Raw genomic sequence first — 24,580 nt, forward strand, 5'->3', positions numbered from 1 at the left:
TGGCAGCATCCTGATGACACACACACACACACACACACACACACACACACACACACACACACACACGGGAGACCCCCAAACAGAGGCTATTATATCGTACTTCATTCCATTCCCTTGTGGTTACAGTTATGTCATCGGGAGAAAGAGGCGGGGGTGCAGTAATGATGCCTACCGCACTTGAGGGACCCCATCTCCTGCAAGCTGATTAAATAAATATGTATCACTATATTATTTACTTTGATTTGAATTTCGTGTCGTGAGATCGTTCTCCAGCACAGAGTGAGTCTTTTCCCACTATTTTTTTCTGGGAGAGGTTGGGAGGGAGGGGGGAAGGATGGGGGGCACTTCCCATGGTGGTGGCACTGTCCACTAGCTTAATCTATCCCTGCATGTCAAGGTGAAGGCACACAAGAAAATTTTCCAATAAGACACATTCAATCTTCAGCAGGGTAATTACATAATTAGGACATGTAGTTACAGGATCCTAAGCTTTTCCCACCAAATAAAAGCGAGATCCAGCCCCTGCAGATTAAATTTTGTAAATAAACAGTATAGCCTATGCTATATAATTGAAATTCTTGTCGTGAGATCCTCTCTCTCCAACAGAGATGGTAACTTAGAGCCCATGGCGGAATCCAACCTTAGTCAGGAATCTGTCTTGGCAAGAGTTCTCGCATGCATTGGTATTCCACATGGGCACGTGTTTCGACAGGAATTTCTCAGGTACTTTTGTTCCGGGATTAGCGTGGCATCCAGTGTGTCAGTGGCAGGGCCCAAGCACGCTCACGCTTGGGTTGCGAGGTCCGGCAACATGCACGGGTGGTGGTGTGTCGTGCAGTGGACGGTGAATGCTTCGTGATCGAACAGTTTTTAAAAGTTTAATTATGTGTGATGTGTGTTTCATGATGGTATTCCTTGCACTGTGCGATCGGAATGAAAAAAGCGATCGATTTAATTATTTCTCTACCAGTCCTGCATCTTCCCAAACAGCAGAGAATGATGAGCAAGAGAAATCCAACCCCTGCAAACTGAATTTTTTTTATAAATAAACACTATGCTTTCTGCTACATAATTAAATTTCTTGTCGTGAGATCCTTCCTCTACAACATGGAGCCGCCGATTTCCAGTTAGGGGAGGGGAGAGGAGGGTTTACCAAAGGGGTGTGATTAATTCATCAATCAATTTAATTAAGCAGTCAATAAAATTGATTAAGTGAGGGACTATTCAAACAACCAAGCTATGGAAGTTTACCGGTATCAGCGAGGGAGAGTTGGAGGTTCCCTGAGGGGTTGGGACGAAGGAGAGGGGGAGGGGTGGGACAGCAGTACGTTAAGGACCTGGCACTCAAAAGGATTATCACCAGGGTATGTAGTACCTGGCAGCACAATGCACCTAATATGAAAAACGTATATTTTTTGGGGTGTCCGGATACTTTTGATCACATAGTGTATATACGCAGTCGAGTGCGGCAGCCACCAAGCGAATTTTGCAGCTGCTTCGTTTGACACTGAGCTAAAAAACAAAAATAACGTAACCTTTGAGACCGAGAATCAGAGCAGTGTCTTAGGGGGTCCTTGCGCCTTATCCAGCATTAAGGCAGACTGTTACTGAGAAACCGACGTAGTTTTTAGTGCCAGTCTGTATGGTTTTACACCAAACGACGCCTAACACTCGCCAGATAGTCATATGAGGCATTGCCATCTCTCTGCTTGCCCAACGAGTAGACTTTTTTTCATGGACTCCGCTCAACCATTTGCCGAATTCTTTCCACGATGTCATCAGACGTGCGAGCTGACCTTTGCGCAAGCATCCTGTCTCTTAAAATTGGCGATACCAACGACGTATGATTTTTTTATGCAGACGGGTCAATACAGAAATCGCTGACTCACTCTTTGCGAGCTGCAGTACACCATAACGTCTTCTGCTGAGCGGACGGCCTTTCTTCTGACAAAGACTGCAAACTGGGGAGACGCACTGACTGACATCTAGAGGCGAGTTTCTGAATCTCTAAGCCACGCCCATTCAACATTCCATTTCCTTACTGGCACGTCCCGTGTTTCGTAACTATTACCGTCCAAAATCAGGTAATTCTTTTTGAAACACCCTGCAATTTGATTATTAACTGCGTCTGTGCACTGTCCTGATTACGTCACAATGTCAGTCGCGATCATATCAGTGTTCTGTGAAGTCAGTGCTTTATGTCGAAGCTAAGTGAATCTGAACGGGAGTAAATTGATTGTACTCGTATGACGAGTAACCAAGGGAGCCGAGGTCTTTGGTGGAGAGGCACCGTATTTAAGGTTTTTACAGCATACAGAGAAAGCAGTAAAGCGTCATCCATTGAGTTACACAACGCGGACGAAAGTGTGTGTTGAGTGCTACTGACAGTCACCGAAGAGGGCTGCAACGAGAAAAGACGACGACAGCCGCTAAAAGTCACTGCAAAACCGAATGTTGCACCATCAAACCGTGTCAGCACCAAAAACGTCATAAAGGAAGCTTGAAGCAGGGAATTCAGAACGAGCTGGAATTCCAAAATCACTCACCAGTGATGCTAATGGCCATTTACAGGAAAACATGGCGCCAACGCCATAAAAACTAAACTATGGGGCAATGGAAGAAAGTAATTCGGTCGAATGAGTCTTGTTTCACACCATTTCCAAGTTCTGGTTGAGTTTGCGTAAAACATCTCACGGTTTCATTGATAATTCGTGAAACATCGCAGGGTTTCATTGATAATTTGGGCTACCATATCACTGTATTCCATGGGTCCCATGGTCACTCCTGCAAGGTCGATTTAGTACCCAAGGATTATGTGAGCATTTTCGTTCATGAGATCCATCCCATGGTACAAAGTTTGTCACAATGGTGACCCTGTGTTCCAAGATCACAGGACCCCTGACCACAAAGCTTGCATCATTCAGGGCTCATTTTGTAAGCACAAGGATGAATTGTCACATCTTACATGCCCACCAGTCATCAAATCTCAAAATTATTAAGCCTTTATTATCTACTTTGGAGGAAAGGCTGGGTGAAACATCATCGCTACCAGAACTTGCCACTGTTTCGCAGGAAGACTGGTATGAGATTCCCTTGAAAACCATACAGGACATGTATTTATCCATTCTGAGATGAGTGGAAGCTGTTTTGAATGCCAACAGGTTTCCTATGCTACAGTACACATGATAATGTGTTGTGTTTTTGGTGTTTCCATATTTTTGTCCAACCCCTGTACTTTCATTTTTTGCAATCAAATGGGGACCTACTATTGCAGTCACAGTAATGTGTTATTCTGCAGTGCATCCCAAGCCATAACACGACGAATAATTCATAACTGGAAGAGGCATAAAATGAGGAAAGAGACAGAAAACAAAGGAATGAATATATTGCCATCCAGTTAATACTAAAATACTTTTATCTCAGATACAGATATAATTACAGTTCACTTTCCAACAGAGCCAGTCTATTCAACTGCTCGTGGATAGAGTAGTACAATGATACAGCAGCCACTACAGCTAAGCTTTCTGGGAAAGAGGAAAGGAAAAAGTCTTAATTGTGAAGCTAGTCAGCCTGCAAAAGTATAGTTTCATCACATCCTTCTAAACATTATCCTAACTAGCCTAAAACTGCACTGTACAAGCAAATCTCAGACACTCTTTTTCCCTTAATGGTAAATGATAGACTGGCATCTACTGTACCACTAAAATATTTTCACCATATTTTGACACCTATGCTCCACTTAATAAAATAATTGTGGCTGAACACTTACCTTACTGCAATTTTTTCCCTTTAAATGTGGAATTATGGAGCCACAGTAGATACCACAGTGCCTACACATGCTGGGGCAACCACTGCAACCACCATAATCCCCCTATTGATGAAAAACGTGTGAAAGAGAGACTGCAACACGGTACTTTAACTCCCTTTCCTGGAGTTTTTGTTGTTATGAAACTGCCAAATAATTATAACGTCATGTGTATGTTTTGTATGTCTGATGAAGGACTTAGTTTAGTAGCAGAATGTATCTAGCATTATTTTTCATTACACCTGTCTGTAACTCAACACCTTTTATGAAAAGTTAAAGCACTGCCTTCTTGTGGTTTTCTACTATGTAATACGAGTACATATCTAACTTTACTTTCAAGGATTTCACTGTTAACAGCGTAACTCCATCCCTTGTTATTTCATTTTCTTAGAATAAGCTTCTGGCACCCCTTAATGAAATGCTTTTGGCAAAACTGTTCTGTCACTTATAGACTGTTACTGTACTTTTGACAGAAGTCAATTCTTCACAATAAAAGTTTAAAAATAGGAAATATTAAATGTTACATCATGATTTGATTTGTATGTAGCAAAGCTTTTTAGTATATAAAGATGTCACCAACACATTATAGTGATATTAAAACAACTCACGACTGACAATTTTGCATGTGCTAAAAGGAGTGTTAATGCCACCACATCACACATTTACCACTGATGCTGGACAGCATATGCTTCTATGTACTGATGGCATGACTACTACAGGATCCACCAACCAACCACGCTATTTGTGCTGTGAAGGGACAGTTTATTCACCACTGACAGCAGAGAGAAGTTCTGTCATCTCCTCTCTAGGGAAGTAAATGTCCATTTGGCAAGTTATTTTAATAACACTATAAACATTAGTGTCCTATTGGATCACAAATTCGCACAATGATGTAATTGTAAGATTTTTGTCCACATAAACAACCAGGTAATATGACCTTCTGACAAAACATCTACTCTGCAAACCATCATGAAGTACACGGCAGAGGAACAGATAGGGGGAAAAAACACATAACCGACAAACAGATTTCTGAGTTTCTAACAAAATTTATTTAGAAACAGTGTTTCTACAAGTCTTATACAATGAATATGCACAACAGTGAAAACTGAATATTGTTCTGAAATGACTGACAGCAGCAATTAAATTATAAATATGTACTTGCCTTTCATTTTGGCAGTTAACACACATCTTCTTTTCTTAACTTTTCAATTCAAAATCATTTAATACAAACTATCAATCGCCTGTCATGAGACAGGGGACTTAATAGTCCAACAGCACTCAGCTGTGATTGGTCAAAAGCAATCGCCTGTTCATAACAGGGGACATTTCTGTCCAACAGCTGTGAGCTGTGATTGGTTAGATAATATGAAAATAATCACCTGTCGGAAAGCAGGGGGCAATGTCCATTAGCACTTTAGCTGACAATTATAACTGAATGAAAGATAATAAAGACAATCGCCTGCCTAAATAAGGCAGGGGACTTGGAGTCCAACAGCTTACAGTGCTGTGATTGTTGCTACTACCTTGTGAGTGGAATGTCTGATCTTTGCCACCACCACCATTATATTACTATTTAAATAATTATTCCCTCTAACAGGGAATAGGACTCCTCAATCTTATTTTTCAGCACATTACAATTTCACAAACGTGAAACATTAAGTTAATAAAATTTAGTTCACACCACAAAGGTTTCAATCCAATTTGATCAAAAACAGTGTTTACTGGAACATAAATGCCGCAGTAGATGAATGTCCAGTAAACTGAGTGATACACTTAACAATACAAAAATAGTGTACAGTGATTTACATATGAGCTACACTGTATATGATAATTAGGTAACAAAGGCTGCTTATTTGATACTAACATCACACTATAGTACACGGAGTGCTTCTAATATTTCACAAACACACAACAAATAAGATAAAATGGATTTCCTGGTGGCTAGATGCTTGAAGATGTAAGTTGGATTAAGTTGATCGTTTATTCTTTTTATTGTTAAATCTCCAGGACTAAGTTTGGCTTGGCTGGAAAAAAATGGTAAGATAGCATTTGAAGTTAGCTTATCAGTTTTTAAGGGATGTTAAAACAGAAACACAATATGTTTTTGAAAATGAGTAAATATATTTCAGTCTTTGAGAAAATAGAGGAAATTTGTTATTGACGTGTAAGCTGTTAAAGAATTACTTGAAAACTGTTTGGTGCTGGCAAAAGTAAAAACTTATTGCAAATGCAAGTGAGAACCTACCAGTGTTACAAAATAAAATTTGGAAGTAAGAAAAAAATAAAGCTAAACAAAACAGAGTGTCCTATTCCCTTAGTATATATAATGGCAGTCCAAAGTGTCAAAAAATTAAAAATGATTCATAAACATGTAGCATGACAAGAATAAAAAATAATCAACAATACAGATGGGTCCATCCATGTTACACTGAAATTTTCCTCTTTATACACACATAAATTAGTCTTAACATTAATTATATTTTTCAGTTATCACTCAGTGGGTGACAATTGCCTACTTTTGGGAGGTACAGTGACAAAAGTGCAAATTTCATGAACAATTTGAAACACTATAACTCAATTTATATTTTATGACACAAAGGACCCCAATATCTAGATAAATGATATACACGAGCAGTAATGTAAGCTTACCTCAACAGTGGAGATAGCTGAGGTTTTGTTTACTTTTTTGTAAACTAAAAATACAGAAATTTACTATAGTGCAACAAAAGCTCTCAAACAACTGCAGTAATAACAGAGACAGAATACAAAATATTACTTCAAAAATTTTAAATGCTGTCTAAAAATGGCTGTTGGGTGGTGTTACTGCAATTGAGTACAACACACAACTTACTCATACACGAGGACACAAACAAAGAGAAGTAAGCAGCTTCAGACAAGTGTCAGCCACAACAGAATTTAACATATACAGGAAACTAAAAAGAGCTCTTCATCTGCTTTAACCAGTTTCAACAATGCATCAAACTTTATTTTCAACAGGAAAGGAGGGCACTTTGATGAGTCTTGATAACAGTCTCTCATAATTCAGCTATGTAACAGATCAATAGCCCCTACTGTAATCACATCAAAAGCTATGAAGTTCTACACTAACACTTTAGGGTAATGCTTTGCTACAAAGAACTATGACCAAAATACCTACATGTTGACAAACATATGGTTGATTTCTGTAGCCCTCTGTTTTTGAATTCCACCCGTTTCTAATAAAACCACATAAGCTTCCTTAATTGCACATTACACATAGGAATAATGTCATACAAGATCTGGACTGATCATTATTAATCTCTTGTTAGCTATGAAAGATTTACTCCTCTGCAATTAATATCAGTTACTTATCCTTTTCTTCTCACTACTGTCAAAATGAAAACTACATTCTTCATTTCTGCTTCAGCAGAGCTAAAATGATTTCTTCTTTTGCCTTGCTGCTTGCAGAAATTATTCAAACACTAATGTCACAATTTTTATCACGTATCAACTTCTTGCTCACAGTGAAAAAAAGTTTTTCTACTTAACATATGATAACTGACAAGAAATAGGTCAACAGTTCTGTAGTTAGTACTACAAAAAAATCAATTCCTATGCACATTTAAAAGAAGCTGCTATAGACAGGTATTGCAATCCTAACTAGTGAGTGTATGGATAGTAAATACTACCCACGGTCAATAGTGATGACCATCAGTAACAAAACTCCCAACAAATTCTTCATATTCTGCATTAATCAAGTCATTAAATATGATCCTTGTCGTCGTTCTGTGGACTACCTGATAAAGGGCTAGGAGATGGAAGTCAATTCTCCAAACCTTAAAATTCACTTCTCTGTAAATGCCAATAAGAAACCCATTTTTCAAATTTTACTTTAAATGCTTGTGTTGTCATTTTCACTGTAACTATCACACAAGCAAAGTGCTAAATATGGACACCTATTGCTAATGTGGTTTAAGTGGCTTCACTGTGCTTTATGCACACAGCTGCTGCGCCATGCCTCACTTGTTGCTTACAAAAGAAATTGGACTGTATTTGTGCCAAGGTTGTAACTGACATGCAGAGCAATATACTTAAATGTTTCATGTAACTGAAGTCGAATTTGCTTTATAAATTGACAGATGTGCAAAAGTAGTGGTTTTGCTATGACATACAATAGAGTTCTCACAAAAATACAAAATTAAAAACTGTAAGGATCAACAAAGAAGCTTTGGCTACTACTATGCTAAGAGTATTGATCCTTTGTAAAGACTAGCAGGTGCTATATCAAATATACTATGTACCCGGTGGCCTCTTATTTCAACTCAAAGGCTCGAGATAAGAATGTGACAATGTAAGAAGTATGCAGGAGAGAGGCAGGTGAACTCTCTCTTACTTGCCTCTCCAACAATCACCTTCACTGCTGCATGTGCATGTACCAGGAGATAGTGCTCATGAGTATGGTGTAACTGTGTGTGTGTGTGTGTGTGTGTGTGTGTGTGTGTGAGAGAGAGAGAGAGAGAGAGAGAGAGAGAGAGAGAGAGAGAGAGAGAGAGAGGGGGGGGGGGCGGTGGGGGGGGGAGGATCAAAAAGAGGGAGAGTAGACAGTGTACAGGGTCAGCCCACAATGGACTGAATAGGTAATAAAATAATAGGACCCTAAATCCCAAATACTTCCCATGGGTAGGAAATTTAACACTTAGCATGCAGTTGCATAACTGCAAATTACATTAAAACTATTCAATTAAATCTGTATAACAAAACATGGTACTTACATTATGGAAATTTAAAAGAAAAAAAGGTTAAATGCAGAGATCACACACACCTCACAGGAGGCTCAAGAACAAATGAAGCAGAAAATTTGTGACTTTACAATGAGAATATCTGTGGGGCACAGCCAATTCATCAAAGTTACACTGATCAACTTAAAACGTATGTTACTCATTTCTTGTAAATGGTGGACTTTATGCTCCAACTCTATTGGTGTTTACTATAAAATTTGGAGGCACACTAGTTTCCATCTCAATAAGCAGAAAGGGAAATATTTGTCACTAACTGGAATTGAAGCTTGTAGGACAACTCAAATTATGACCAAGGACCCCGTTTTTTTAAGTGCTCAACCATGCTTGAATAGAGGGAGAGAAGTAGCGAAGAAAACAAACGCTATACATCTCCCTTAAACTAATTAATAACTACTTCATCCCATCACAGTATTTCCCTTCAGTCCACTGTGACACTGCACTGTATCAATTACCTGATACAAACACTGGTACTAGAGATTTGAAAAAACGAAGCAGTAATGTGATAGTGGAAAGAGAGAAACATGTAGTCAGAAGAGACACTGGTTGGAGGGAAAGTGTGTGTGTGTGTGTGTGTGTGTGTGTGTGTGTGTGTGTGCGCACTCATTTAATCACTAAAGCGATCCGATATGTGGTTTCTAAGTGTAATGCAAAATCCTTACTAGCGGTCTTGCTCTATTTTTACACGCAGGGAGCCAATTTAAGCAGAATCAAGGGTTTCCCATTAGAAATCCCACCAAACGGAGGAGACAACTGACCAACCCTAGCATTATGTTTTCCTTCTTTTGTCCAGTTCCTTTCTTCCTGGAATTTGACTCAAACTCTGTTCTTATTCTCTCCCGTTCTTCACTCTATGCAAACACTACTTCCATTTTCACCTCTTATGTTTTCAGCACATTTGTATATTCTGTATGTACTGTCTTCCCGTAATACAGAATTCACACACATCTCATAGAAGGCTCAAGAACGAATGACGTACGTAAGTTATGTCTTTATAATGAGAGTATTTATGGGGCATTTCATGACTGTCCTTCACACGGAAATACCTGTTTATATAATTCCTTACCCTACACAGTTTTCATATACTGGCTGTTACAAAACTCACTCACACACAGACTGAATTTTCACTCTGCAGCAGAATGTACACTGATTTGAAACTTTCTGGCAGATTAAAACTGTGTGTTGGCACATGGTTTTCAAATGCCAGGAAACTTCAGATCGGCACACACTCCATTGCCAAATGAAAATTCATTCTGGAAACAATCCCTTCGACTGTGTCTAAGTTGTATCCACAATAACCTTTCTTCCAGGAATGTTAGCCCTTAAAGGTATGCAGAATAACTTCTGAGAAATTTGGAAGGTACGATCTGAGGTACTCTCACGGCTGTAAAGCTGGGAGGGCAGATCATGTGTCATGCTTGAATAGTTCAGTTGATTACGCACTTGTGCGCGAAAGGCAAAGGTCCTAGGTTTGAATCCTAATACGGCACACAGTTTCAATCTGCCAGAAAGTATCCCCTCACACACAGCCCTCAACATGTATCTCCTCTGTGAACACACACACACACACACACACACACACACACACACGGGGGGGGGGGGGGGGTAATTAATGGTTTACATACATTAAGAGACCCCTAAAAAAATCTTGACTACTGCGCATGTAGATGTATGCTATAATGTACGAACAACAGATCACGTAAATGCATCATGAATATATCAGCAGCCACCTTATTTCACTTCTGCAGTCAACTCTTGCAGGTGACTGGCAGATACTTGGAGGAACTTTTTTCTGCGGATGACTGACAGAGGTGCATCACAAAACAATGTCAAAACTTGAAGGAAAGATGTGCATTCGATGAATTTTTCTAGCTGTTTTCTTGCAGCAATAACAACCAGGATAATCACTTCTTACATCAATATCTGATAGTCAAATATGTGGACCTAAACCAAAGTGAACTTACAAAAAGTTGATGAAGGAAAATCATATTGTAAATGCCATACAATGAGATATCATTTAAAAACAAACCTATTATCAATATAACTTGGGGGTCCAACATTAATAATGGTCACACAATTAATGTTTTTGTGTTTTCATGCTGTAGATAAGATACCCGTCATTCTTCATTCTATGCATCAATGAGAGTGAGATCGGTGTCTGCTTTATTGCTTTGCTCTTTTTTAAAGTATAACATCAGGATGTATGATTAACAATAAAAATAAGTATACATAATATACTGATAGTTGTTTTCATTGAGATACATAACACGCTAGGATAAGACTCTTCTAGATGATGATGCTCAACTGACCTGCATCGTGAAAGTAATGCCACTGAAATGTACCGAGATTTATTTTTTTCTGACAGCAATAGAATTTCACTGCATGACTTCAAAATTATGCTATGTCACAGCAGAGCACAGAATTACAAGACAGAGTGGATGGCATCAAAATTCATGCATTGTCTGTGTCTATCTACAAGACAAACTCTCACAAATAGATGATCAGTTAGGATAACACAATAATATACTTAAGGTCTATTTTTATATAGGTATCATAATGAAAATAACTGTCAATACATTGCATACACTTGAAAAATACTGATGAAAATAGAGCGACGACCAAGAATCAGACACTGATCAATGATTTGGTAGTCAAATGCCTTGACTACTCGATGGCCGAGCTTGCTCTTGTACATGCCTAAGAGTGATGGTTACCCTATATACAGTATCAAAACACAAAAGTGTTAATGACTCTAGATTATTAACTTTGTACCCCATATGATATTAATAAAAATTGTTTTTTGACAATATTGCAATGTACTGCACTGAAAATACAATTTTCTGCCATCAAATTTGACCTCGTTTTGTTCAAAAACTAGAATGTCTTACCAAAAAATCAAAACACGTGTCCCTCATTTTCAATACAGATCGCCCTTGCAAAACTTGATCAAAATCGCTGATACACGTCAGAGTCTCCCCTTGTCAGTAATGCACAATTTCTTGTAAACTATAAACAGTAGTGTGTAATAAGCACCATAATCTCATAGCTTACATTTGGAATAAACTATTTATGAATCTTATACCATTGCTGTAACAATAATTTTCCTATTATTGGTTGACTTTGTTGTTTGTTGTCTTGTTTCTAGGAAATGCACTGCTAACCTGTTTCTAAGTAGTCAGAAAACGAGGCAAAAGGTAAAGTTCTTTACATAGTGACAGTCAACCTTTATTTTGTTGTTAAATTTGTAACTATTTTACAAGGTGTGTGTGTGTGTGTGTGTGTGTGTGTGTGTGTGTGTGTGTGTGTGTGCGTGCGTGTTTGTGTGTGTGTGTGTTTGTTTTGGATATAAGAAAGATCTCAAAATCATGGACTCAGTCCAAAATATGATGAGCACATCTTATGGACTTGCATCTGTATTTGTATCTGAAGTATTTGGGGGGGGGGGAACAGCTACAGAAAAAGGAGATCCCTAAGGAATGCAACAATTAATTTTACCACAAAACTGTTAGCTCTGTCAAAGGAGATACACATGTTATTTTGAGTGAAATTCCTCACAGGCCAACAGTGTCTGAAGTAAACGTTCATGAGAGGTTACAACTTTCTGCCAGGCTGGGACTTGAAGCAGTCTCTCCAAGACATGATAAGCATTATCACTATGCCTACCTTTACGCACTTAAGCTTCCTCATTTTCATGTTAACCAATAGAATGAGAAATATACACAAATAACGGCAGGCTCTATTCAAGACGCTTCATTAACTTCAAGCATGTAAGGTGGTATGCAATGCCCGCAAATTTCTTTTCAAGTTCCAGTCCAGCACATGGTTTAAACCTGTCCTGAAGATTCAAAACCTTGATATTTCTAAACGTGATAGGATACTCAATGTGTATTCCAACTGCCAATAATTATAGTAAATAATTGAATTATTGCAAATGAAGTAGAGAAGTAAGTTTACTGGCTGAAAACATAAACTAGTATCTTTGACATTGTTTGTACATATGACTATGGATCTCCCTAATTGCATTTGATCTTCAAGGTATATACAGTTAACTATTAGATTCATACACTTAATTAATACACAGGTTTTCCTTGTCTTCAACTTCTTTAGTTATTACTCATTATAACACAAATGATAAAGGCCATTTCTGGGATTTATAATAAATGAACAGAAAAATTACACAGGGTTTTAAAGAAAAGTGGCCCTTACCTGATCCGTTTTCATTTAAACTTGCAGCTTGCAGACTGTATAAAAACAATGTTACATTTGTTACCTGATATAATTTCTCCACAGTGAAGACAAGAGAACCATGGATTCTACATGCGGCTCTCCCTTCAACACACAAAACTCGTGCGTACATGCCCACACTACAGTTGCTGGGGCAGCTAATAGATCAGATTATTCTCTTTCAGCTTATGGATGATTTTTTAAAATTTCATGATGCAATGCCAATACAAAATGCAAATGGTGCAAGCGCACAACAGTAAAGCAAGTGAGGGCTTATTTTTTTAATCAATAATCTTCTCGTGGCATAGCTTCTGCTGTATGATTACAGACCAAGTTTCTAAATATGAAACAAATTTACACTGTTTTTGTTTCAACTGCTTAAGAATTGCCATACTTTGAACAGTTTATGAACTTCTTTTGTGTCTTAAACACATTATCTCTGGGATTTACTGAACTCTTCTGTAGCTGAAATACTTCAAAATTCACATGCACAACATGCACATGGCTAACCAATACAGAGTTGCTTCAAGGATTTCCAAATCTGTTAGATATGTGTACTCTAGAAGTCACCCTTGTGTATCTAAGTAGCAACAATACATACAAACACTCCATAAAAACTGTGCAAGATAATTCTTGAAAAAACATTTCAATGATTACAGATTCAACATTTTAAAATTTTTCAGAAAATTAAGGTACATAGCTATATTACAAAATGTAAGAAAGTTTTACAATACCAATCAAACATTGTCAAAATAGTAAAAATTTCTTGCATCACTGAAGAGTTCAATAAATATAAAATAGTTTTACTGGAAAACAGTGCAGTCAAAGGAAAGGACCAATACAACCACCAATTTCTATGAAGTTTTTCAGACAGTTGTTCCATCTAAGCAAATAAAAAAACAGGCACAGTAAATTCACAGCTGATACCGGTGTGGGGGTGTGTGTGTGTGTGTGTGTGTGTGTGTGTGTGTGTGTGTGTGTGGCCGCGCGCGCGCGTATGACGCATGCGTGAGTGAATAAAAATTTTGGTACAACAGAAACATATGGATAAACTGTTACCCTAACAACAATGACGTAGTTTACAAGAATTCCATTTCTTTCCCTCAATTAAACATGCAGAGAGGCTCAGATGGGAATAGTTAACTTTCTGGAAGCTCTACTCATGATGAAACGGGGAAGTTTTAGACCACCACAAATTATGATGGAAAAACAAACCACTTTAATGGAATATTTTTGGGCTATTTTTAACAGCCTGCACTGTATGTTCTCTTCTTACAACAATTAAGAGAGCGTTGGTAGATTTTGACATAGTGTCGACATGGGAAGGTATGCAAGTGAAGTTACTCAAATCTGTATGTGACAGACTAGAAACCGTAATCACCTTAATGGCAGCACCGAAGCCTTAGTCTCTCCTTGTAGCTATCATAAATGATTTATAGGCTTCATCAGCAACTTCGTGAATTATACATTTTATGCAGTTTTTGTGAATCTCTTTCTGGCATAACTACAAGCAAAATTATTGAATTTCAAAATTTCAATGCATATGTCTATTTCATTATTTACTGCTATAAAACAGACACACGTTTTGAAATCATGGCAATTATACACCAAGCACTGTACAGGTTTTAAAGCATCATTGGCTACAACAGGGAGAGGGTGATGAGAACAACAAAGTATTCAGTGACAGCAATAGAATAATCTTACCTCCTCTTTACAATATTCAATAAGATAACTCGAAAAAATTGTTACACTGATAGTGTACGTGAAAATGCTCCCATCATCAATTTGTACCATATACTATGACACAATTATGCAATTAACTGATTAAAAAAGTGAGTTCATGTTCTAGCGTTGCCAAATGTTTTTAGTTCACAAAATGGGCTAATGAAATCAGACTTTCCTTCTACATATCCTGGAAATATAAAATATATTACATGGTATTTCACAATGAAAGGACACACACACACACACACACACACACACACACACACACACACACACACACTTGTGCCATGTTACATTTACCTTGCCTAGATGGACAACAAGTTTATGGAATGTATTAATTGGTCCATTCCTTATGTGCAATAAGATTTACAACTCGTGACAGGAAAGAGAAAAAAATGCATATAATTATGCCTTTCATTTCTGGTGGCTAGCATGCTGTTATCTGCTTACAGGTGGTTTCTTTCAACAGGCACACAAATGAGCTGAAGGGAGGGGTGAACCTAAAGGCCACCAGACCACAGAAGCCAGAGCCCCCCCAACAAACCTGATCATCTGAAGCGTGGATGCATCATCGGAGTCAGCATAGGTGGACCAGGAAATGCCATAGGTGGTGTTGCATATGGGTGCATTGCTCCTGGTGGAAGTGCTCCAATGATGCCTTTAAAATGTGCACAGAAAATACTATTACTTCCACTGTTAATGAGAAAAGTGCTAAAGAAAGCATATTCAAGTCAATAAAATACACTGCTGAAAGTGACAAGAGAATGAATCTGGAAATAAGTCTTTTAACAACCATAATATACGCAAAACTTTAAATAAGCTCTCATGAACGATTCACACTGCTTTTGCTGTATGAGTACTTCTAAAAATATTCTGTTGTTACTGGATACATGATTTTTAAAAAATGAATCTCCTGACAAATTAGATCTTAAAAAATGTTACTTTATACCAAAACCTTAATTTAAAGCACTATACATCATTACTCAAGTCTTCACCACAAATCCACAAAATTAGTTGCATTTACTTTGCACAATCTTTCTGTGAATTTCATTATTAGACTGTACAAAATGAATTTTTTACAGAGGAGTCTGGTTAGTTCGTTCCTCATTACCATGTTTTCCCACATAGTAAGTCCATTTTTGGAAGTTCCAATCCCAATTACATTAAATGCATGTTAATATGGTTGGTTGGTTTGTGCGGAGGTTGAAGGGACCAGACTAAATGTTAATATGACTCATTTATATGTTCAGCCTCCCCATTTAGGATGTTGAAATTCAGTGTTCTTTTTTTCAGTGTTGGCAACTGTACACATCATAAGTTATGGTAAACATGACAAATTTGGCACATAGAAGTGTAGTGCAGTACTGTAGTTCAGATAGGCTGGCAGCAGCACCAACGACTTGCAACCTATCGACAAGTGCAGGTCGGAGGCAGGAGTGATGTTGCAGTGGCCATATATAAATGATAAACTACATATAAATCAGTTGCTGGTTGTTCTTTGTTTATGTATGGTATACTGTGAATGGATGTTTGGTTACCTCTCAGTGTGCGATTTTCTTTTTTGTGTCAGAAAGTGTACTGATACATCATGGATAAAAAGATAGTGAGGCGATTCATTAATGAAGAGAACTGGAACATTATTCAGAAAGTGGACAAAACTATATACATGAAGCATGTTGATATTCCTCCGTCAACATTAAACTAAAATAGTGAGCAAGCAAAAAATAATTGAAGCTGCATAGTCGGAAGGAGGAAACAACAAAAGAAAACGAGCACAATTATCAGTTTCCAGAACTGGGAATTGCCATTCTGAAGTGGTTTAAACAAGCTGGCACAGCAAAACATACCAGTTGGTGGTAGTATGGTTTTTGCTAAAGCTACATATCAAGGCATCCAATGGTTGGGCCAAAAAGTTTAAGAGCCGACACAATTGAGCCTGTAAATGTGTTCGAGGTGAGGCTGGAAGCGAAAATATTGAAACTATTGAGTCACGGAGAAATATTCTTCCATGTATCATGCTGACATTCCCATGCAAATATACATCTAATACAAAATCTCAGTTAACGACAAGTATATTTGAATGATATTTGTGCTTTTGCGATGCAAGGTTGGGAGTCAAAAACAGGAAAATCATCCTCTTTATTGAGTACTGTGAAGCTCATCCTCAAGATATGTTGTATCTTTGTAATATAAATGTAGTGTTTTTTCCTACCAATTGCACAAGACACCTTCAGCCACTCGACCAAGGCATGAAATAAAAATACAGAAACTTCTTCTACAGAAGAGGCTCGCATATTTTCATAATAACAAGTAAAAAGAGACAATCTCAGATGCTAAGCATTTTGTCAGAAACACATAGAATTCCGTGCTAGAACTGTTTTCAGAGGGCTAGCTTTAATGGATACTGGCACTCACAGGAGGGATCACATCATAAAACAATGAAATCGCAGAAGAAGACATCAGGTCAGAAAACAATGAAACTGCAACTGAACAGTGGCAGCAAATGACGTGGCAAGAAGAAAATACTGCGAGCCTGTTGCCATCTGTCATTCCATAACGATGAAGTGTTACAGTTGCAGATGGCAGAGAAATGAGAAGGTGAAGACAGATATGAAACAGAACCTTCGCCAGTTCCTACACTGTCTAAAGCCATTGAAGCCGTGGACACAAACTTCATAAGTTAAGCTTTGAAATTGATGAAGTAGCGGTGAATGCATTAATGATGGACAATATGATATCAAAATCAGGACAGAAGAAACAAGTAAATGAACGACTTTTCTTTCTGTTAAGAAAATCTGTGTAAACTCTGCCTGACTGTGTATAAATTCATATTTTGTATTTATTTATTCAAACTGCTTTGGGTGATGGTATTTTTATACATAGTGTTATGTATTATGAGACACAGATAGGTATTGGTGTTACTATCCACAGTAAAACTGAAATTGGATGTTGATGTGTTACTGTATACTAAGGACAAATATTCACATATAAACAATCGACTCACATATAATATATACACAGATACATATTCACATATAAACAATCAATTCAAATTGAAATTAAATATTGATATATAAGTCTTTTAGATAAGTTCCTAAAATATAGGTTTGTATTTTGGAGACTAGAGGCTATGGTCTCAGTCACATGCATCCCGATTGGCTGTTGGCTTAAGTATACATGTCCGGCAGCTTGAATGTCGCCAATGTCACTATATTTAAAATATTTTTGCTTCTTGTATACTAATGGCTTGAGTTTCTTGGTGTGATATTCCAAATATATTATCGATAAAGAGTGTTTAGAATTATAATAAATTATAATTTATGGATATAGCATGTCAGGGAGTGTGCTGTTATGGGAACGCATATCACCCCAAATTACGCATTTTCAGTCTCGTAAAAATCAAATCGTTACCAAATCAGGTATTATTTTTGTAGTACGTTTTCCCACTTATGACATTCAGGGTATATGGTTTTTTTAAAAACATATTAACAAGACACCACTATATTAAGAATACTTAACAGAATGTAGCAATACTGATATTCAAGTATTTCTACAGGATGTTACATCTATTCACCCACTTATCAATATTTGGAACACGTGGACTGTAACCTCCTTCAGTAAGATTTCTTGCGTCTTGGGGAGAACATTTGAACATTCAGCTATAGCAACTGAAAAGTATATACACATCAAATATCAAACATCTCCGCAATCTATAACCTCTGCGGTCTCTTGATGAATGCATTCTACATTTACTGTAGATAAGCAGCAGTCTAGTGGCCCTATTCAAACTTTAAAGTTCTACAGAATACCCACCAAACCAGGCATAAAAATTAGAAACAATTGCTGATACAACATTTGAAACCAAGAGTGCCTAAATGTAACGCTGTGTCAGTAGTTAAAATGAAATTCCACAGTGCAAATAGGCTTCACACAGATCTAAGAAATAAGCTGCATTTCATCAAGAAAGTACTGTCTCCAGTTACGCCATTTTCGTTGTGCCACTTACAAGTGAGTATAGTGACTATTTACTTGAAACATATATGCTTGAAAATATCCCCTTAGTATCTAACTCCTATTCTTAAAGAATCTTTGGTGTGTCTTTTCCCTCCCAAACATAATGTCTTCAATTAGCATTGTAATGATTATGTCATGCTGACTGAAATGGAATAATTTCTCTCCGCTTTTAGGTACCCTGAATTGAAATGATCATTTCAGAATTTTACATTTATTCACAACAAGGCATGGACTGAAATGACAAATAAAACCTGAATAAACTCAAAATGAATGCAAGGTGAATTCAAGGGCAAGTTTTTTGGTTCCCAATTTGACAGATAACCATAAGATAACACATCATCATGTAAAGACAGTATAAAAATTAACATACACCACCTTTCCACTACTCTCAACAGTGATTGTACTGACACAAAACAGATAATAACAACACGAAGGCCAAAACACTTAGTTCAGTCCCATTGTTTCACAATGGATGATAAGTTTTCTATCACTACACATATTCCAAAAGACAGACGTCAAGATATGAGCCTGTAGAATTGAAAATAAAATAAAAATACTAAACTAGGAAGAACAACCGGACTTTTCACAAGATAATACGCATGAGAATTTGTTTATAAAACAAAGTGCATGAACATGACCTATCAGTGCACTCGATCATGTCAGTTGCTAGTGGCTGAGTGGTCTCTTATGATCACTGGTCTCTATACATGCCATGTAATGCAATGTAGGACTCAGCCATGGGACCTAGCACCTTAGAACAAAGAAACACATATATTTGCCTGCTAGTTTAGTTTCAAAAGTTCGTGCAATCACTATCCATGATCAACAAGCACAATGAATGCGACATCTGGAAGGTGAAAACTGAATTTTGGGAACCGTTTATTACTGTCATGTATACATGTTATGGGCTGAAATAGTTTTTGTCAGACCATTCAATTATTGCATCCACAAATCAACTGTTCCAGTTTTTGATTTAGTTAGCACAGTGGCTGATTCTCTTCAATTAAATATTGGATGTAGACAACTTTATACTCAGTCTAATATATTTACTTCTCCTTCACAGCATAAAAGCCACTCCCTCCACATTAGCTGAAAATTTTAATCAACAAGAAGTAACCTGACAAACCAAGTATGTTTCAAGAATGTTTGTGTGTTTAAAAACCCAGCATGGGAGCAAAAGTCAACTGTGGGAGCTGAAATCCGGCAACTAGAACATTTCCAGAATCAATATTGGAGTTTTTACATGAATAACCAGAGGCAGAATTGGGAAATCGGTTTATAAAACCAGTTTTTGGAGCCCCATGTGAACAAAGTGCATGTGGACACACTAACATAGTAGTTTTAGATGGCAGTGTGTTGCAGTGTGCTTGGACTGGGTAATGGTAGAGTTTGGGTCAGAACTACCTCGTTAAGACTCTGCCAACCAAAGTAAGCAACTGTGCAGTAGCTATTACCAAATGCTTCGTGTTGTGTGATGCTCATTTTTTCATTTCTTATTTTAAAAAAACTGCTCCTAGTCCATCAAAAAGTTAGATTAGGGCCCCCCACAACACCAGAAATTATCGGTAACCTCTATGACAATCCCCTCTGGCTGCCATAATTATAGTTTGTTTGCACTCATGACTAACTGCCGGTTTATACTTTCCGCAGTCTGCAATATACAGCCTGGAAAACAAAACCTTGCAATGTATTTTATCCAAGCTGAAAGTCTTATTCTGACACATAAACAGAATTATTTTGATCCTACTTCAACACTAAGTACTTTTACCACTTCTATAAGCAGTGTAGTCAAGTAGAGATCGGACGGCTATGAACTGCTACAAAGTGAAATAATATTCTCTCTATTTCATAATTATCAAATTAGGTGGAAAAGAAGAAATACTGTCAAGAGACACATTAAATCAAAGAATTACTACATTCACCAGCAGGAAAATGTTGCTGATTCTCAACCTGAACAATCATTTGTTGGAAGCTTAAGAAAAGCCAAAAGAAGAGAAAAAGCATCGACTATTTTTGAAAAAAACTGTTGAAGTTTTTGCAAAAGCAAACATTCCAGTCAAAAAGCTTCCCAATCGCCACTCATTTTGATAGTAAATTTCAATACAATAAGGCTGGCTCCTCGAACACGTAGCATGATCTCCTTTAATAAGTTATCATACTCAGCCCGTACAGCCCCATTTAATAAATTCAAGAGTGTATTGCAAAATTGGTTAAAATACAGTGAATTCTATAAAGTTGAAGAATTTCTCGGAGATACTCATTATAATATAAGCTTTTAATGGGTGATAAAGAGATGTTTTCAATTCTTAAATAAGCTAAATAATTCTGTGTATGTAAATGTTTATTGTGCTTAACTGTACTCCATTGCAAACTTTGACGAAGCCAATTGTATGAAAAATACTGAAAGGCAAATAAAAATATTCTATTCTTTGAATCTATGGATATAATTATTTACAATAAATAAATAGATTAGAATTTTACCAAAAATAGGTGCTAACTTTGGAAAAAACAGATGCTACATCTTCAGGTCCCTAATCATGGGTTATCAAGAGTTCTGTGTGACTGGAGAAAGGTGCAGGCTCTCTTGGTGCTTAAGAAGGGTTGTCAGGCAGAGGCACATAATTACAGGTCTATACCGCAAACATTTTTTTTTTTAAATTATGGAACATTTTGTGCTCATATACTATTACTTGAAATACAAAGAAAGTCCTGGAAGATGTTTAATAGTTATGCATTGTTGCCTCGAGAACAAAATACAAGATTGTGGAATACTCTGCCACCTCTACAACTGCGCAGAGGGCTTCCTAGCATTTTATTCTCAAATGAGTCAAATCAACACATGTAACATCAACTCAAGGTGCTCCCCAGTGGAGTGTGATGGTAACCTTAGCTATTCATGCCATATACAATCTGGTGTATACAATTGGAAGCTCTATGAAAATGTTTGCAGACTGGCAGGATCCATAGCATTAAAATTAAACGTTCAATTTTAATAATAATGCACCCTGTATTTTTTTATACTCCTCAATGAATTACTTTCTTTATTGCATTCAATAGAGAGAAGTCACTTTTGTCCCATATTAATTTCTTAATGCACCCTGTGTTTTTTTTATACTCCTCAATGAATTACTTTCTTTATTGCATTCAATAGAGACAAGTCACTTTTGTCCCATATAAATTTCTATTCAATCTCTGCAAAGAAAAATAAAAGGAACTATAAAACATTGTTGTTCGTGTGCCTTTTTCCATTTGTGTTTAGTGCATTGGTAGCTTCTCCTTTTGCTAACGCTAAACAGTTCTCCACACAAATCGTTACGAAACACACACTTTGGTTGGTCAAATACCATACGCTCTTGCTTCTCGAAGCTACAGAAAAAGCCCTTGGCTACTGTTATCTGTCACTGTCCTGTGCTTACGCATATGATGAATCTCAGAAAAACATACTTCAAACTGCTGTCATTGGAATGCAACATCAACAGACTGCAGGATCATGCTTTAAAACCAGGTGTTCGACATGTTGTGATCATCGGATACTTGAAAGGAAGGTCATTAAAGATTGAACACTATTTAAGATTAGGGAGGGACGGGGAACTAAATCAGCCATACTTTCTCAATGGAACCATTTAGGCAACAGCTTTAAGCAATTTATACCAAAATCACACAAAACCTGCACAGCTGGATGTCCTCACTAATTCAAGTCAAGTGTGTTAAGCACTGCGCTGCCTTGTTCGGTGGTTGGCTGAAGTATGGCACAAATAGAAACACAGCAAATTACTAGTTTATATTGTTATTAAAATATTTATTGCTGAATACCCACTGCTGATCAATAACATTTCCAACTTCACTTTTATGCAAATGAGGAAATTATCTACGGGACAAATTCTGTAATGCATGTTACACACACAATTACACAATGTACAACAGATGGGGCTGCCAAATAACCATTACTTCCAAGGCAAGCATGCACAGCAGAGGCAACAGCAGTCTAGCAACAAACACAATAACAGCTTGTGCACTACTTCACCTTATCGTAAGTACAGACTCCAGAACCAATTTTAACAAAATCGTTAAATACCTCTGCTTCAGTCAAAAAACAGTTGAAATCATTGGTGAATTTACAAATATTTTATGCCACTGAGATTTCTCAAAGTAATTCAGAAGTCTCTGAGATTTTTTGTGCCTGTTCCAGGTAAAATCAATTTTTAACTACAAATTTCCCAGACAAATTACCACTCCTTTAGCCATTCTATACAGTGTAATTCTCATGAAGTAATTGTTCTCTACAGAATACAGTCAACCCCTTGGAACAAACCAGGCAAATATGACAACTTGCATAACTGCTAATTTTGTAAAACCTTAAGAGTATATAACACAAAAACTTGACGCTGTAACTCTATATGGTTTTCTTGGACAATCAGAACTATTCATTTCACACTACTAATAGAATAACATTGGTTAATGACATTCAACACAGATTTCCACCTAACTGTGGTAGTGTGAGGAGGTTAAGGAACTAAGATACTTTTAATATAAAAATTGTTCCACTTTCTACATGCATTACAAGCACAATAACACAACTGACCATAATACATTCGATTGTTTTCAGATATTTAAAATTACACTCCTTACCTTACCAAAATTATTAATCCACAGAAAACAAGCTGAATTAACACATTTGGAAAAGAAAATGGAATCAAAATGAATTACCTGGAGGGAGCCCCATGGGGGGTGGTCGCATCATGTTCATGTTACCTCCAATCATTGTTGGGGGACCTAGGGGCACAGCGGGCCTCATTATAGGTGGTCCAGCCATTGGGGACATTATAGCAACACTACTCACTGGAGGAGCTATTGATACAGGTACAGCTGCCACAGCCATTGGCGGACGCTGAAAGCGAGGCATAACTGTAGGTCGTTCAGCCTGAAAACAGAATGGGCTCGTTATAATTTAATAATAATGAAGGTATGACAAACATTTAATTTTATAATAAATTCGTAAGTTTTAACATATATTTTAAATACTGTATACTTCACATCTAAAAGTAGATGATTCTTTCTTTGAATTAAAATTTGATTTTAGGGTTTTATTTAGTCACTTAAAAATGACAATTCTTGTTTAGTGTTTATCTGCATTTCCAAAGAGATCATGAAGCAATCAGATTTCTGTATGTTTTTCTGATATTCAAAACTCAGATATCTATCTTCAAAAGTATTTTGATGTTAACTCGCAAAACTTTTCAAGAAAACTGACTTCTAAGTTTTCTAAGGAACTTTAATTCACTAAAATTAGGACAATTTTTTATCACAGACCGCATGGTTCAATCAGTAACACTTGAGACGGGCAATCATTAGATCGCTGGTTAGAGTCTTGTTTTGGTTATTATCATTATATATTTTTCAAATTTATCCCATTCAATTCAAATACCTATTTCATTTAAATATGGAAGTCCTCAACATTATGCTAATTAATAGATACATAATTATCATTTTTTATGAAAAATGGAGGTCTTCTTGTTTCTAATTACACACTGCACAGCCATTTCCTTCACTTACTGTGCTGTAACTCTGTAAGTCTACATAAAGTGTATAAATAAAGGAAACCATCGTCAACTAATAGTAAAGCACATATTGTACTGTTTGTAAACACACACAGATAGCAAGTACTGTTCCCTTGAACTCTCATGTTTTTTCACAAAGAAAATTATAATCAGATGTGTTACTTAGCATATACTTGACGAACTTCATATTTAAATGACTTAGGTATCTGAAATAAACATAAAAACTAATCAGGCTGCCCTCCATGGGGTGGGTGCACGCAACGACAATAAAAACTAATAATTGAAACGTGACTCAAATCAGTGGTTTCTAACGATTACAAGTCTTGAGTGCTATCAATTGAACCACAAGGCCCATTGAAAAGTCATCCTCACTTTAGTGAGTTAAGGTTGCTTGAAAAACTTCAGAAGTCAATTTTGAGCAGAATTTTTGAGAGTTGCATTGAACTGCTTTGAGAAATTTATATTTGAGTTCTGAACTT

The 24,580-nt window shown here is 37.0% G+C and overlaps 1 protein-coding gene and 1 long non-coding RNA gene across 2 annotated transcripts in view; one reads left to right on the forward strand and one right to left on the reverse strand.

The window, feature by feature from the left end:
- The first annotated feature begins 1,954 nt into the window (after positions 1 to 1,954).
- On the forward strand, positions 1,955 to 15,431 carry LOC126253143 (uncharacterized). The gene is made up of 3 exons (XR_007545910.1): positions 1,955 to 2,084; positions 11,726 to 11,774; positions 14,999 to 15,431. It is a non-coding gene; the product is annotated as an uncharacterized LOC126253143 (long non-coding RNA).
- The window catches only part of LOC126253142 (BUB3-interacting and GLEBS motif-containing protein ZNF207), a 73,173-nt gene continuing 53,424 nt past the window's right edge, over positions 4,832 to 24,580 (reverse strand). Inside the window, exons 9-11 of the mRNA XM_049954287.1 lie at positions 23,251 to 23,464; positions 15,074 to 15,187; positions 4,832 to 5,829 (exon numbers count right to left, since the gene is read on the reverse strand). Coding sequence (XP_049810244.1) covers positions 15,078 to 15,187; positions 23,251 to 23,464 — 324 coding nt within the window. The 3' untranslated portion in view covers positions 4,832 to 5,829; positions 15,074 to 15,077. The remainder of the gene's footprint in view (positions 5,830 to 15,073; positions 15,188 to 23,250; positions 23,465 to 24,580) is intronic.

This window comes from Schistocerca nitens, chromosome 4, assembly GCF_023898315.1.
Source record: "Schistocerca nitens isolate TAMUIC-IGC-003100 chromosome 4, iqSchNite1.1, whole genome shotgun sequence".
Classification (NCBI taxonomy): Eukaryota; Metazoa; Arthropoda; class Insecta; order Orthoptera; family Acrididae; genus Schistocerca; species Schistocerca nitens.